The sequence below is a fragment of the Vigna unguiculata genome, chromosome 7, assembly GCF_037176805.1.
Source record: "Vigna unguiculata cultivar grain cowpea cultivar isolate G323 ecotype 2 chromosome 7, ASM3717680v1, whole genome shotgun sequence".
NCBI lineage: Eukaryota > Viridiplantae > Streptophyta > Magnoliopsida > Fabales > Fabaceae > Vigna > Vigna unguiculata.
Genome location: NC_140798.1, coordinates 29260037 through 29276466, shown reverse-complemented (window position 1 = coordinate 29276466; position 16430 = coordinate 29260037). Strand labels below are relative to the sequence as shown.

At 31.4% G+C, this 16430-nt stretch overlaps 1 protein-coding gene across 4 annotated transcripts; it reads right to left on the bottom strand.

Moving 5' to 3' along the window:
* Positions 1 to 4330: 4330 nt before the first annotated feature.
* Positions 4331 to 10922, bottom strand: PMS1 (DNA mismatch repair protein). Of its 4 annotated transcripts, XM_028082346.2 has the most exons (11): positions 10540 to 10919; positions 10138 to 10461; positions 8584 to 9864; positions 7751 to 8010; positions 7550 to 7676; positions 7204 to 7272; positions 6982 to 7055; positions 6660 to 6725; positions 5761 to 5864; positions 4928 to 5115; positions 4331 to 4754 (listed from the first exon to the last, which is right to left on the bottom strand). In XM_028082346.2, the coding sequence occupies exons 1-11, from the start codon at positions 10759 to 10761 to the stop codon at positions 4641 to 4643; spliced, it is 2829 nt and encodes a 942-aa protein (XP_027938147.2). In that variant the 5' UTR covers positions 10762 to 10919; the 3' UTR covers positions 4331 to 4640. The 4 variants fall into 4 exon arrangements, 3 of the variants coding, with proteins under 3 accessions (XP_027938147.2, XP_027938149.2, XP_027938150.2); XM_028082348.2 differs by lacking the exon at positions 7204 to 7272; XM_028082349.2 differs by lacking the exon at positions 4331 to 4754 and having other exon boundaries at positions 5757 to 5864; positions 10540 to 10921.
* Positions 10923 to 16430: the final 5508 nt, after the last annotated feature.

Sequence of the window (16430 nt, the reverse complement as noted above, 5' to 3'; positions counted from 1 at the left end):
GGAGAATGATTGGATGAAATTTGTTATATGAAAAATGTGATGAGTATGGAGTTGAAGATGATGAATGGTAATGGGGGAGCTCAATGAAGATGGAAAGTAGGTGATGGAGAAAACAAATGGAATGATTTGTGGCGAAAGGAGTTAGGGTTTAGTCCCTTGCTCAACTTCACTTTCTATATTTTTTTATAGATATAACCGATATAGAAAATATTCTATTTAATTACCATAATGCCATCTAGTCAACTTTCTATATCGTTTCTTGATCTAACCGATATAAAAAAGTCTTTTACTTAATTATCATAATATCACAGTGTCAACTTTTTATACTAATTATTTATTCTTCCACCGCGTTACTTATTGTAGGGGTGAATTATAATTGTCATAAGAAAATCGTTATAAAAAAAGGAGTTTTACACCGGTGTATATTTGAATGGAAAACGAGCAACTTTAGGGGATATTGAGAATTTTCTAAGTTGGTGGAGATTAAACAGGATTTGTGTGTGATATACACTAAAGTCAGCATATAGTAGTAGCAAACACTATCCCTAATCAATAAGGATACCAAATTTTATTTATAATAGTATTTACGGATGGAAAATTTTGTTTTAGATTCTAGTATTTTTTTTTCGTTGAGTCTAATTTTATTTTCTTAAATTTTAAATTAATGAATACTATGTTAGCTTTTGAAAGTATGAATTTTATCCCTCATTATTAACCATGTTAAAGTATATATTGGCATTATAAATGACTCTACTAATAATTTATAAACATGTAAATATAAATTTTAGCAATTTAAAACCTAAAAACCATGTTCAATTGTTTTCTAAACTTCATCATTGTTAAACTTGTTTATTATGCAGAGTGTAAAGTTGGGAGTAGACGAGTGAAATGAAGAATATATATAAAGAAAAAGATTTACAAATCAATTTTCTTTAATGTGTTTTGGTTGGTATATCAGTCTTTAATATAAGTTGACTCGTGAGTTATCCATTATATTTCTACGTGAAGACCCAACATTTACCCTTATATAATTAATACTTTTAATTTTATTTTCTTAACAAAATATACAAGCACCAGAAGTCTCTTCCCTCTAGTACCTTATAAAGCTAATATCTCATTCCTTTGCCTATGCTAAGATGTCTCGTACTAGTTGCATAATCAACAAACATCAAGTTCAACGTAAAAAATTGAAGAAAATAAAGCTTAAAGAGAAAATAATAACATAACATAAGAAGAAAACATCAGGATTAGAGTGTTAACAAACATTAATGTATGTGCATGACAATGTAGCTAAGAATAAGTTATTATCTCTACCATAGTTACTCATATAACTTCTTATATAGTAAAACTCAAATGCTTTTGTTTTTCAATAGTTAATGCTCATCCACCTATAACAACTTTCATCATAAGAACCAGAGTTGTATTAATACAAAATAATTATAACAAATTATATGTATATGTAAATTATGCTACACATCATGCAGCCAAAACGTGACATGTAACACAGGTTTCATGCTAAAAACTGTTAGACACACTTGTTTAACTAAACAATTTTGAAGCAAATTTTTACACAACTAATATTTATAATATTAATAACCAAAGATAGTTAATTTCCTTGAATGGCTAAAACATTAAAATAATACCAAAAATCTCATCAATCATCAAAACCCAATAAGAGTTTTTTTTATTTATTTATTTAATATGATCGAGGATGTAGAAATGAATCCCTAACAACTCAACACATTATATTATATTAATGTTGGCTCACCCTTTGGAATTCTTTGTTGAAAGTATGTGGGTGAAAGAAAGAGAATGCTTATATTTATGGTAGTGAAAGTTGTTCGAGAACGAATAATTGATAAATCAAAAGGAAAGTGCAATGAATATAGAAGGAAAATGGTTTGTACAAAATGCGGCCATTTGGATTTATGGCATAAGAGGAGGGTGGAGGTGGCATGTTGGTTAGATTTTCAAAAGTGAGCTACGAAACGTTCAACTCAACCCGGTTCATTTGTTGGTGAATCAGAAATTTTGCAACTCAACCCGATTCCATTTTGAGTTGGTAGGTTAGTGGATTGGTTCACTTACCAATGATTATTGTTTTACAATTTTTTTATATATTTATTGCATTACGATAAGAGTGAATTGACTTAATTTATTTTTTATAATATTAAAATCAAAATATTCACCTAATTCTCGAAATATTATTATAAAGATAATAATTAAATATTAAAATATCAAATATATATAATTTGACAAACAAATTAATTAAACATAGAAATTATTCAAATATTATTTAGCAACATTCTAACATTTAAAAATATGAAATTGTGAACTTATATAATTAGAAGTAGTAAATAATTATAACAAAAAAATGTAAAAAAATGTTGATGTATTAAGTTAGTCAACTCAATTCAAACCCAGCCAGGTTGACTAATAGGTTGGGACTCATTTTAACATCTATATTTTTTATGGTAAAGAATCTCCACAAACCATGTATATGAGAGTTTTGAGAATTGATGTGATTTGAGTAAAGTTCAATATTGAATGTTGTATTAGGAGCTATTTAAAATGTGTGGTGTTAAAACTCACGAATAATAATTAAGTTAATGTTTAAGTTTTAAAGTATGAAAAATTGCTTAATATGTACTAACAAAGTTAGTAAAGAGATAAGAAATTCACATTTTTTTTTCAAAATTTAGAGAATTGATCTCATCAATTTGAAAATATAGAAAAAAAAAACAGAAATTTTGATAAAAGAAAGGCTAACAATATATTATTCCTTTATTGTTTGTTGATCAATCGACAATGTTTTAAATCTCAAATGATGTCAGAGGTTTTTTTGTAATACAGATGTCAGAGTATTTGCTTTTTCATAATTATTTTTGTTAAATTTGCATATGTTTTTATTCGTGTAAAAAACGATAATTTTGATTTTGATCATTCTAAAGAGATTAATTATAATCTCGTGAAAATTTAAAATCATTATTTTAATCCTTATAAATTGCTTGATTTTTATTTTCGTCATTGATGTTTTTTTCATCTTTTCAAAATATAATATCGTTGATTTTATTCCTGGTATTTCTTTTAAGACAAATAATTTATATTTGATTTTGGAATCTAGTTTTTTAAAAGGAAATCATATGACATTTTACTAAATACAAACAATTATATTTTTAGATAATCATGTTATTGTTTAAAAATATAATTCACCGTCTTTGATTATAGGAAAATTTCACCACGTTCATGAGGGTTAACATATTGCGGGACTAACTAATTAAACATCCTTAATATAATTTTCAAAGTAATTATTATAAAATTAACCACTTATTACAAATTAGTTTGTGATAAGATGATGACAGAAAATTATTTCATAGCATTAGTTTATAAACTATTTTCTTATGAATTATTTATTATTTTAATATTACTTTACTATAATGAAAAGGTATAAATATTAATAAAAACATTCATAATAAATTATGTAATATAAATATACATAAATGTTAATGAAATATTTATAACAAGTTATTTGAAATACTGAAAATATATACAAAATATTTGCATCATAATTGATTATTTATATTCATTATTACTTTTCCGGTAAAATGTTTAATGCATACATTTTCTTTTTTTTTCAATTTTTTTCGAGCTTTTCTTTTATTTCTTCGTTTTTCAACTTTTTTTTCCTCTTCAAACAAACAAGCTGGTGTTTTAAACTTCATTAAAAAATATTAAATTGTTGATGTTATCATCTGCCACGTCAACAAAAGTAAACACTAAATTGATTATTGATTAATACATACAATTTCAAGGACTAGTTAATGATTTTATCAATTTCAAGACTAATTAAACATAAAGTTAAATTTCAAGAACATGATTTAATCTTGTGCCGTTTCACCAATCAAAGTACCAAAATCTCCACAAATCAATGTTCCCAAGTCTCCAGGGCATGGAACTTAAAAATGCTGCACTTAGACTGAACACAAAACGGTTTGAATTACATTTCACTATTTAGAGTTCTTATTTTTAAGGACTCAAGCTTCGTAGGATATGCAAGTTTATCCTAAAAATAACCATGAACGTAACTGGAACGCTTTGCTTATAAAAGAGAAGAGCTAAAAAGACCATTATTGTGTAAGTACCAACCATTACACTTATAACTCAAGAGATGAAAGCATCTTCATGAGAATCTTGATTTTCTCATCTCATTGCGATATAGTCTAAATTTAAATATTTTGCCATCTTCATTTTGAATCACATAACATATGAATCCCATATAAAAACTTTTTTTTGTTACAGAAACAACTACACTCCACATGTTGCTACAAACTTTCCCAATCCCAAGTAAAATAAACCTAATTCGTAACCATAGTGCTTGCTAGGACGTTAAGACTATAGTCGAATGAAAGCTCAAGTTATGCAGCTATAGCATTTTGCTGAGACTTTTAGCGAAGTAAAGAAGGATGGCTGAAAAACAAGTTCAGCGCGTCGGGTATGCACGCACCCAAGATATCCAGGCACATTAAATTTACATCAACATTTGAGAACAAATATTTACAGGTATTTGTACAAAATAAGTTAAATAATTCCCTTAACTTCTAACAGTGGTGATCAGGCTAAAAGTCCATTGTTGACTACATCTACATTTTATGTTCAGACTTGTGAATCTTTGTCAAGTCGACTAAATGGCGCATGGTTGGTCTGCCGTGAGGACAATTCCAAGGGGATTTGAGTTCAGCCATATGGTCAAGTATCTGAAACAGTTGGTGTAAGCTACAAATCAGTCTAGAAGGATATAACATTTAAACTTCAATTTATTTAAATTTAGTTCCCACAAAACCAAATGCTTATCATCCCAGGTCTGCATTTTTTACGTGTTTGTTAATGAAGGGGAGGGGGCAGTGCTTAAAATAATGTGATGCACTACCTTCCGCATTTCATTTCTTCCAAGTGCATCACCCACCATAATTGATGATCGACATGCACGTGATGCCAACATTGAACGAACTCTTGATGGACATATAGAATCTGAGGAGTCCAGTTTAAAGCTACCAACAATGGAACATTCCATGTGACCATCACCATCACACAGTGTAGAGATCAGCTCCTTAACATCTGTTGGGAAAAACACTTAATGTTAATCACTTCAATATATCATTCTCTTTACCCTAGTGGAAGTCTTAATACATCACGGAAAAGAAGCAAGTAATTCACTAAGGCAAGGGATCTAGACAATCACAACATTCAAATGTGTCAATCTTTAAGTCAAAGCTTTAGACACTGGGGTATACATATATGTGGAAAATATTAACAACTTTGGTATCATGGAATGGAAAAATCTCAATTCAAAGGATATACTACCAAGGGCATCGTATGATTCCCAAGGTTAAGCAGGCTGGCTCCACAGATCCTTACAAAGGCTGAGAGTTTTTCTAAAACTTAACCACAATTTGAATGTCATTTACGTTTCTTAAATAAATCTATCCTAATGCATGTTCATGCAGAAATTGTAGGCTTAACTTGTATCATAAGTTAGTCGAGGATGTTTTCAATAACTCGTTTACTTGAGTCATATATCAACTTAAACAGCTGGTCTTCCAACTTTGGCCTGAGCAATCCTCAAATTCAAATATAAAATTAAAAATAAAAAGAGTATGATGGAGAATTGCACATGCTTATCACTGATTTACTTTGATGTGGTCATATCAACCATCAAAATCTCTGAACTAATCACGGATAAAATCTACAAAATTCACCTGCCTTCAATTCCAAACATAGTGTTCTTACTGAAGGGAACAGACTTTACTTTAAAACGGCATCCAGGTTGTGCATTTGGATCCTCTTCTAAAGTAAATCCATTCTTCCTGAAAATGAAAATAATGCAAATGCATGTTATTGATCACACTAAACCTATAGAAGAAAAAACAAGACAAAAGTATACCATAATGAAACTTCGTAACTAGAAAACTTAATTCAATTTCAATGAAACCTCCATAGACAAAAGTAACCAGCACTACAAGATAAACTAGATCAAGAATAATGGACCAATGGTGTACTTTCAAGCAAGACAATATTTCAGAAATTATGCAAAAAGTTAAATCTGCAGCATACAGGCTGTCAAGCTCAGAGTTCACATCTGTGATTTCTGTTGTTATAAGCCACTCAAGCTTTTCTAGGTAGAAAAATATGCCAAAACTATGTATTTTTTCGTAATTAAGGTAAACCAGGTCACCCATTCAATTGACTCACCGTTAAGTTAACACAGGGCAGTATTTTAATCACCACTTTCATGTGGGTCATAAGTGGTCATATTGATTTTTTTATAAATTCATAACTGGTACATTGGGAATTGATTATGTTAAGGTGACAGTAGATCACAGCTACTATAAAAGAATCTTAAAAGCCGATCACTTTTCAATGTTGACTATTTGAGGCAACTTGTTATTAAAATCAAATCAACTAAATGAGAAGGTAAACAGTGATACTTCTGCAGCTCATTTATGTCCTGACTACAGAAAACAGGAAACGTAAACAGTTGGAATGATGCAGGATTGACATCAGGATCCTTTTAATGAAATCTACTTTCTTGCAATAAGCAGAAATCCAGAAATAAGTGAAATTAACATATCACTACTTAATCGATATGGCTCTACTTTTACCTGATTATGTCCATGTGCATCGATGCTACTATTTCTTCTTCAGGGGATAATTCCAACGTTATTGGCCTACATATGACATTTTTATTGGTGAACTTAGATCATGAACCAAAAAGACAAGAGATAAATTGCTGTCGTGTGTTATATCATCCATATATGGTAATTGTAATTGTACTTTAACAATCAAAGTTTATGCTCTAATCATACTCTTAATATTTTTAACTTAACAAGGCCCTTGTAACATGTCACTGAAAGCTCCCTCCACTCCGAAAAGAAAAACAGGAATAATAGGTAAAGTGATGATTAGTGAATATAAACTCCTCACCTCAGAAGGGGTTGTTGGTTCAAGATGGTTGATTGCGATAGACGCTCAAAATTAAACTTCTCATCAGCAGCATGCTGAAAACGGTCATGCTCAAACACATTATGTTTCGCAAAGAACAAAATTTAAATTTAGCTAAAGGATGCATTTATATGAATTATTTATTAAAGGGAATGGTGGAAGAAACCACAGACCCATTAGTTCCAAAAGTATATTAGAAATGACCTGATCCACAATGAATAAATCTTGATCCAATTTACAAATGATAAACCCAAGGTTGAACTGCCCAATAACCTGTTCAAACATGTAGCCTCAGTAATCATCTGTAAATACATAATGTATGTACTCGGATTATACGTATATTTTAATTCAGCCATGATAATTTAGAGATTCTGACAACGTATTCAAAATTCAGAGACAAAACTGACTAGGGTTTTTCGCAGGAAAAAAAAAAACTCAAAAACCCCAAACAGCTTATAGATTGACCATTTTCTAAGCTAGCAAACAACCAAACAGCACCACAATCATACAAAATAGTATCAAGAACAAATGAAGCATACTAAGTAAGGACCTTCATTCTGCTGAAGTCTTCCTTCTTAAAAAATCTCTCAAGTTCAGTAGCTGCTGCTGCCAAGGCCCTTTCTTTTTCCTCTCCAGTTTGTGATTGTGAAAGCTCCAAAGTTGCAGCCGAATAGAGACTAGCATCAATTATAGGTAAAAGTCAGTATAGAGATACTTTCCTATTTCATACAAAGGGTACAGAAACAAAAACCTCTTGTCTTTAGCTTTTCCACGTCCAAATTTACTGGATTGAAACAGAGAAAGCCTCTTCTCTCTCCTTTTCTTAAGCTCTTGAAAAGAAAATTGCATGTTAGAGCATATCTTACGACCAGAGGACTTGGAAGAATCTAACAGTGCAGGTGAAGAATGTACTGGAGGGATTGAGGCCAAAACATCTGTAGTGATCATATCAATGCCAGGAGTAATTGATGGTGTATCGGCTAAAGGTGTATAATTCTTCAGACAGATTTCCTGTAAATCAGCACGCTCATATATATAAAGAAAACCGAGAAAATAGCACTTTTTTTTAATTGATTTTTTATTAATTGGATAAAAGAAGAAATTTTATTGGAAACAAATAAGCATAACAAGGGCAGGGAGGGCTGGTCTTTACCTCAGAAAAAGCAACACAAAATGTGCAATGAATGAGGTAAAGACATGAACACTGTGTATCAGAAAAAAGGTATGAAGAAAAGACAAAGAAAAGCTTAACAAAAAAACTTAACTGAATATTAGTTCACTTAATCAGAAAGAAAATACAAGAAACGAATATATAGGCTCTAAAGTCTTCTAAATAGGTTACACAAATATAACAGAAAACAGAAACTAACATCCAGTTGAATAAATGAATGTTTTACATGAACATCTCCAATATATTGAATTTACTTATTTCTTTTATTGACATATATGTTCTAAAACATAATTTCTAGAAATGCCATTATTAATAACAAAATATCAAATAATTTAAAAAACCAATACCAATATAGTGCTTGCAAGAATTAAACAGTATCAATATATGAAGTTTTTGCAGTACAAACCACCTACCATATTAGATTCAGGTTCTCTATCAGAGGAGTCACCATTAAGAGAATCTGAAATTTCAGTTTTGTGGTAGACGTTAACAGGATCAGGCTGTTTGAAAGATTCAATCTCACTTGCACTTGAAGGTTTATCAATTTGGTCAAAACAAAGTGACGATCTTGTAATCAGATCCTTTGTTTCAGTATTTGCAGTTTTCAATTGACAATGAGAATCTTGATTTCTAAGAACAGGCACTTCAGATAAAGCTCTAAATACACCATCACGATTTCTTTTATTTACAGAAACAAAGTTGTTAAGAGTGGACTGAACATGTCTTGAATGGTTAAATGAATATTTACTAGAAGTGTTGCCACTATCAATTGTCTTTGAGACAATAGTATGGTGATCATGTATAATTCTACCAGGACGTGCTGACTGCCTTCCATTATTGTCAACCTTTGAAGTGCTATGCGCTCTGAGTGTGAACTCCTGGTTCATTAAACTTCCATTTTTATCACAAATTAACCCTTCTTCAACATGTGAGTACTGATACTCATTAATAGATTTAGAAGCACTTTTTATATCAGCAATATGTTTCTTCTCAAGCTCATCCTGAGATATAGTATCATTGTCACACTCCATATTAAGGTCATCTAGAGAAATGCTACCATTATTACTTTCACTATAATGTTTTTCTTGAGGATGATTGTCATTTGACGATGATAGTTTCATTACAATAGGAGACTTCCCACTAGAGGAACTTAACTCAACACACTCTTCTTTTTGAGCAGGCACCATAACTTCATTAACAGAGTAACAGACTTTACCAGCACAATATATTTGTTGCAATCCCTCTCTCAGAGCTTGCAATAAGGCATTTTCTTCAGAAAAAAATACTTTCCTCTTGTCAGGAGTCACATTGACATCATATGCTCTGGTAGGAACTATAAAATTCAAAATAGCAACGGGATACTGTTTCGAGTTTGCACTCTTGTACAATTCATTAACAAGTTTGCTGACTTTAGGCATATCCACCGGTCTACCATTAACAAAAAAATACTGTCTATCTCCCAAATTGCGCCCATTACCCTGTCCAGACTTGGAAAGAAAACCTTCAACCTTGCAAGAATCAGATATAGACAACGTTACAGGCTCTAAGCAGTTGAAAGTGTTCATGCCAAGCACTGTTATGATGTTATCTTTAAGTGAACCACTGCCTTGCGTCTTAAGAACCACAGATTTCACATTTTTACCAGTCGTGTTGGAGCAGACAAAACGAACACCTTTCGCTATAAGCGCATAGGCCTGAAGAAAGTAAATGCTCATATTTAACAATAACAACTAAAATTATAGGAAAAGAAAATGAAAATGTAAACTTTAATAAGTTTCTCTCATGAAGAAGAATTAGCTAATGTAGAACTTTTCTCGTTTATTTATATTTTCCAAAGCTAACTTTAATCGATGTATAAGTTAATTTTAGTATATGGGAGAAAAATTATCTTGTTTTCTTGCCTTCTAAGTACTTATTAATTAATCCAAACAGGCCTACATATTTTCACCCAGAAAATAGAGACTCACATTCAATAGAGAAACCAGTTTGCCATATTCCCTGCGGATGTTACGACTGAACTCTTTGCTCCGAACAGGCAAACTGGAGAACAACTTTTTTACCATAACAGTGGTTCCAATTTGACGTGCAGTTTTCCTTTCTGACACAAGAACACCTGAATTATTGAAAGTCAAGTGCGTAGCAACAGGTTCGCTCACCGTTCTCGTTTCAACGCTCAAGTCCCCCAAAGCGCAAAGCGAACTCAGCGCCTCACCTCGGAAGCCAAAAGTGGTGAGAGACTGAAGATCGTGAAATTCTGCTAACTTCGATGTGTGATGCTTCAGCGCAAGAAACTAAGAATAACGGTTAAAAATTGAAACGTAAACCCTAATAACGATGTTTGCGGCGTTTGAGTGACAAATGAATAATACCTTGAAATTGTCGGGGGAAATGCCGCAACCGTTGTCGATTACCTGAAACCACTGTTCGCCGAAGTCTTTGAGGGAGATTTCGACGCTGGTGGCGCCGGCGTCCAAGCTGTTTTCGACAAGTTCCTTGACGGCGGAAGAGAGGTCAAGGATAACTTGACCGGCGCAGATTCTGTGAACGATGCCCTTGCCGATAGGCTTGATGATTTTAGCTTCAACTACCATTTCTGTTTTGGTGCTTTTTCACACACTCGATTAGCAAAACCACAGTTCAAATCGACGAAAAAACCATGCGAATTTTACCGCCAAAACTGAAGCGCAACGGCAACTAAAGCGCGCAGAAACGCTAAAGGGAAATAATATGAACCCTCATATTTCGCTCTACCTTTTAGGTTGTACTTAATTGAATAAAATAAAGGGAAACTAATTCATTACTCTTACCATTTTGATTTCGATTGTTGAGCAATTTGTGGGAACAATATTTTGAAAATGAAGTAGCTTTTAATTGAATAAGTAATCACTTTCTACTAAATTTTAAAATTAAGACACTCAATTAAATATTTGAAAAAGATTAAACAAGTTCAAGATATAAAGTTGTATTATTTTTTCACCATATATATTTAATGATATTCCACTTCCTCAAACTTTTAAATAAATACATATTTTTCTCATAATTTTAACAGATAACGCTTATATTTTATTTTATAATAATTTGTTACTCATTTTCTCTATTTTATTTACAGAATAAATATTTTTCATTCTTTCAAAATTAGAATTAGTCCATCTTAAAAATTTTGATCAAATCTAATTTCCGATCTTTGAAAATATATGAATTTAATCATTTTAATCACACCTTATTAAATTTATTTGACGTTTTAAACACGTTTTAGAATGACATTTGAGTTGTTTACATGGTTTAAAAACATTTTTGCTTCAATGTTAGCTGAAAAACGCGTTTAAAACGTCAAATAAATTTAACAAAATTGGGTTAAAATGACTAAATCTAGTTTTATAAAGTGGAGGGATTAAATTAAACTAAAATTTAGAAAAGAAACTAAATTCAATTTTTACTGAAAGTTAAGGGACCAAAAGTATATTTAATCCTTTACTTATAAAAATTAAATTGTCAATTTTGTTTTTCATATTTAAATTTTAATCAATCTAATACTTATAATTAAAATAAGAATAAAAATATTAGAATAAAAATGTTACTTGCTAAAAATAAAAGTGATATAAAACTTTTTAACCAAAGAATATGTCATTTTATCAACAAGATAAATGGAAGGTTACTGTGAGAGTGATCTTTTGCTACACTGGGATATTTAAGAAATTTAATAATAAATTAACGAATTTTTGAAATATTTATAAATTAAGAATCAACTATAATTCAATCTCAGACTACACCGATAACTGCACCGCAAGCTGCATCACAAGCTCTATCATTAACTTCACCACGGACTGCACTACGGGTTCCATCATAGGCTATACCACTAGAATAGATTGAGACATAGAAACCAAATCTTGAGAAGCAATGATGTCACATTTAGGATGATAATATTATTATATTTTTGCACTAATTGTTTTCTTGTCACAGGTATTAGTTTTGACATCTTATTGTAATCTTCTATAATTAGATAAATCTTGACGAGACATTTTTCAATTCGAACAAAATAGAGGTAGTTTTTTCACACTCCATATTAGCCATCAAGGTAAATCGTAACCTTTCCACCAAATTTTGGTTAGGTAATTCAACGGGTTAAATATGTTTTTCGTCCCTTATCTTTCAGTGAATTTTGGAATTAGTCCATTTTGAAACTTTGGACCAATTTAGTCCTTTATCTTTCAGAATACGTGGATTTAGTCTTTTTAATCAAATTTTTTGTTAGGTTTATTTGATGTTTCGTACGCATTTTAGGATTGTATTTGAGTTGTTTATACTGTTTGACACATTTTTGCTTTAATGTTAAGTCAAATATTATTGTGAAACGCACTTGAAATGTCAAATAAACTTGACAAAATTTGATTAAAAGGACTAAATCCACGTATTTCACAAGATGTAGGACGAAATTGGTTCAAAGTTTCAAAATGGACTAATTCCAAAATTCACTCAAAGTTAAGGGACCAAAAACATTTTTAATCCGTAATTCAAATAATAAATCAACATCAACTGAAACATAAGCAAAAACTCCAGGAGACTTATTTATGGTGTAATCATCCAAAGATAAAGAGGTGTCAACTCCACATGCAATGAAAAATATTGTATTTGATTTCCAATATTTTAAAGGAACACTATGTATATGAATCCAACATTGAATTTCCGTGAGTTTCATATATGCAAGGACAAAGTCCTTTGTCCAAGCAGAAACACGAAGAATACCACAAGATAAATATCACATTCCAACAACTATAACCCTTCTCATATCCTCCAATAAAGAAAAAGCAAATTCGTATAATTTTTTACTTCCATTGACCTAAATGCCTCCAAGCCACATCAAGTTTCTTCCAAAGATCTAAGTGCATGATGAGTTTATCACCTTTTGTCAACAATACGTCCATGCAAATGATTTTTGCATTCCTCCAGACCAGCAATATAAACTTCCTCAATAATATGCACAAAGAGAAGGTAATTGTAACAAAAAAATTCCACATGTGTTATTGAGAACCTGGACAATCTACGTTTTTGTGCCCACACAGTTGAAGATGATTTAGAGGAATATGATTGTTCATGATTTTGTAAATAATCCCAAAGGATATAAAATCACTAAGAGAAAACCATCCTAAACTAAAGAACCAACGACTACTAAGACCACCACAATATAGCACCATTCAACATCGTCTTCATCAAGAGTCACTCAACAATATCAAGATCAAACAAAATAAAGTGTCTAAACAAATTAGTTTTCATACATTAGTTTCCAAATCATTTCATCATGTTTCCATTTAACAAAATATATTATGAAAATGTCTTTCAAAGAGTGGAACATGAATTGACCAAGTTAGCTTAATTATAATATTCTTTATTTTTTAAAATTGTTTGACAATGAATAGCATTCTCTCTACGATTAATTCTCTTACCTCAAATTCTTATGATTGAAATAAATCAATAAAAAAAAGATAATTTAAAATTAGTACATAAAATTAACTCTACTGATCAATCCATTTAATATTGTAAAAAAAATTGTTCACTAATATGTGGGATTTCATTAAATTTGCTAAATTTGCTTAAACTTATATTAGGACATGCGAGTTATAACTACTATTTGATAAGGAAGTACTTGATTTTGTAGAGATTGAATTGTATCGTAATTGGCAAGTGACTAAGTAACACATTGTTCCTTTTGCTTTTACTATTAAAAAAAGGTAGTTTATTCTCTTACAATAAAAAAATTAATCACGTTTATCACTTTCTATGCATATAAGAAGTCTAAGTTCAAATTTTTTATGTCTTGCATAAATGTCACGACAATGAATATAATGCAATAAGAATTACATAATTATCCTATTTTGTGCTTAAAGAAAAAGTTTCATTAACAACATTAGAAAACACCTATATTGAATCATAAACAATAAAATTTCACATCGAAATAGATAAAAAAAACTCTCATAAATTATTATGCAGAAGATAAGGATATATATATATATATATATATATATATATATATATATATATATATATATATATATATATATATATAACATAATATAGAGTAAATAATCTTTTTAGTCAGGAATAAATTACTCAATCTCTAGAAGTAAACTCAAGAACCATGTCCATGGATCTTATTTTTCAATCTCAACCACTACAATAGTTATAAGAAACATGTCTTTTCATTCATCCAAGTGATCACAATCATAATTTCTCATATTCACTTACTTTTATAAAGGATCAGATTCATTATTCAATTATCATTACCATTCTCAAGACCATCAAAAGCCTCATCATTGTCATTGACAAAGCCTTCTCTTGACCTACTTCATTTGCATTAGTTGTCTCTTCATGTGTATTTGTAGTAACATTGCTCCCTCTATTTGCCGGAACATGTTCACTTTATTTTTCCTTACATTTTTGTTGAAACTCACATTCATCCTTACTTTGGAAACTGTTGGGTATTGGGCTCCCTTCCTATGTGGAGAAAAGACCCAAAATTTGAGAAGCTCATGTCTCATTTAACCTAGTGGAGAGGGGACTATAAAATAAAGAGAGAGGCAGAACAATAGAGTCAGAACACACTGAAAGTCCTGACACATAGAGGGAGAGGTAGAGGGAAAATTCTGTTCACGTTTTTCACATAGCTGTCACAGTAGAATCGGCGTTGCGGATTCGTTCACCGTTGGATCGGGCTGAAATTTTTACAGCAGGTTCGGAACTCATTGCTCTTCATTCTGACCGGTCGGATCTTTGATACGTGGTCTGAGTTGGGAGATATTAATTTCGCACTGCAGCAGTGATTTGTAGAGGTTTTCCTCTCTTGTTCTTCTCTATTTTGAAAGTTTTGTTGCTTTGTTATTTGGTTAGGTGTTGGCACTTATTTGTGCTATTGATTGAGACTCTTTTGTACTCTTGTTGATCATAGTGAAGCTATTTCTTTGGTATGGACGACTCGTGGTTTTTACCCTTGATTTAAGGGGTTTTCCACGTTAAAAATCTTGGTATTGTTGATCATAGTGAAGCTATTGTTTGTTGTTGTTTTCCCCATCAGACACTCTGATGGGTTTATAAAGAGGGGGTATCACTGGAGAGATACAACACCAATGAGACCTGAGCCCAACCATATAAGGCATTGACACCACTCTCAACCCAAAACCTTAAGACAATGAGTTTATGGGTCTTTATTCTTATATAGTGCTCTACTTTCTCATTTCTGGTCAATGTGGGACTTAGACTCACACTTGGATTCCTAACAGAAACTTCATTCAACATATCATTCTCCCAAAGCCATAAAGAAAATACTTTTTCTTTATTCTCTACACAATAACTGACTCCCCATGTATACATAACAAAAAAGAACTTTTTTCCAACATTAATTGGTTCATTGCTTGTTTTTCGTACTCTGTTAGAGTAGATTTAATTCTAATATGGTATTCAGAGCGTGAAGCCTATTTTATGGGCGCTAGTCTTAAGCTCGTGACTGATTCTTCACGTATACATAACAAAAAAGAACTTTTTCCAACATTAATTGGTTCACTGCTTGTTTTCTATTCTCTGTTAGAGTAGATTTAATTCTAATATGGTATTCAGAGCGTGAAGCCTATTTTATGGGCGCTAGTCTTAAGCTCGTGACTCTTCTTTTTCCAATGGCGTCTTCGACTCCGATCATTTTCTCATATGCTATCTCCGAAAAATTATTTGGTACTAATTTTTTACTCTAGAAACAACAAGTTGAGCTTATGATCAAAGGGCATCGTCTTCATTGATATCTTGTCAATCCTTCAATCCCCTCCCAATTTCTATCCTTCTTGGATCATGATTTAGGGACTAAAAATTCAGAATACACAACTTGGGAGACCCAAGATCAATTCTTACTTTCAAGGTTCCAATCCTCCTTATCTGCACCATTCTTAGTGTGTATCCTTGGTTATAACCATGCATTTCAAGTTTGGGATAAAATTCATACCCACTTCAATTCTTAGACAAAGGTTAGGGCTTGTTAGTTGCATATAGAACTCCACACCATCAAGATCTTGAGTATTTTTTAGGTATTAAGGTAAAACATCTTCCTAATGGATCTCTTCTCCTTGTCAAACAAAATATATTTGTGATCTGCTTGATAAAGCTGAAATGACAAATGTTAAAGGTGTTTCCACTCCTCTTCAAGGTGGTCTCGAACTTTCTAACTACGACTTTGACTACATAGATGATCTTGCTCTCTACATTTCCATTATGGGTGCCTTGC

What these genes read in the sequence shown, in the direction of transcription:
- PMS1 (XM_028082346.2), bottom strand. Translation starts at nt 10,761, where the DNA reads ATGGTAGTTGAAGCTAAAATCATCAAGCCTATCGGCAAGGGCATCGTT. An exon ending in TTTCCCCCGACAATTTCAAG is followed by an intron (nt 10,462 to 10,539) that starts GTATTATTCATT and finishes CGTTATTCTTAG; the next exon opens with TTTCTTGCGCTGAAGCATCA. An exon ending in ATGCACATGGACATAATCAG is followed by an intron (nt 5,865 to 6,659) that starts GTAAAAGTAGAG and finishes TTTCATTTTCAG; the next exon opens with GAAGAATGGATTTACTTTAG.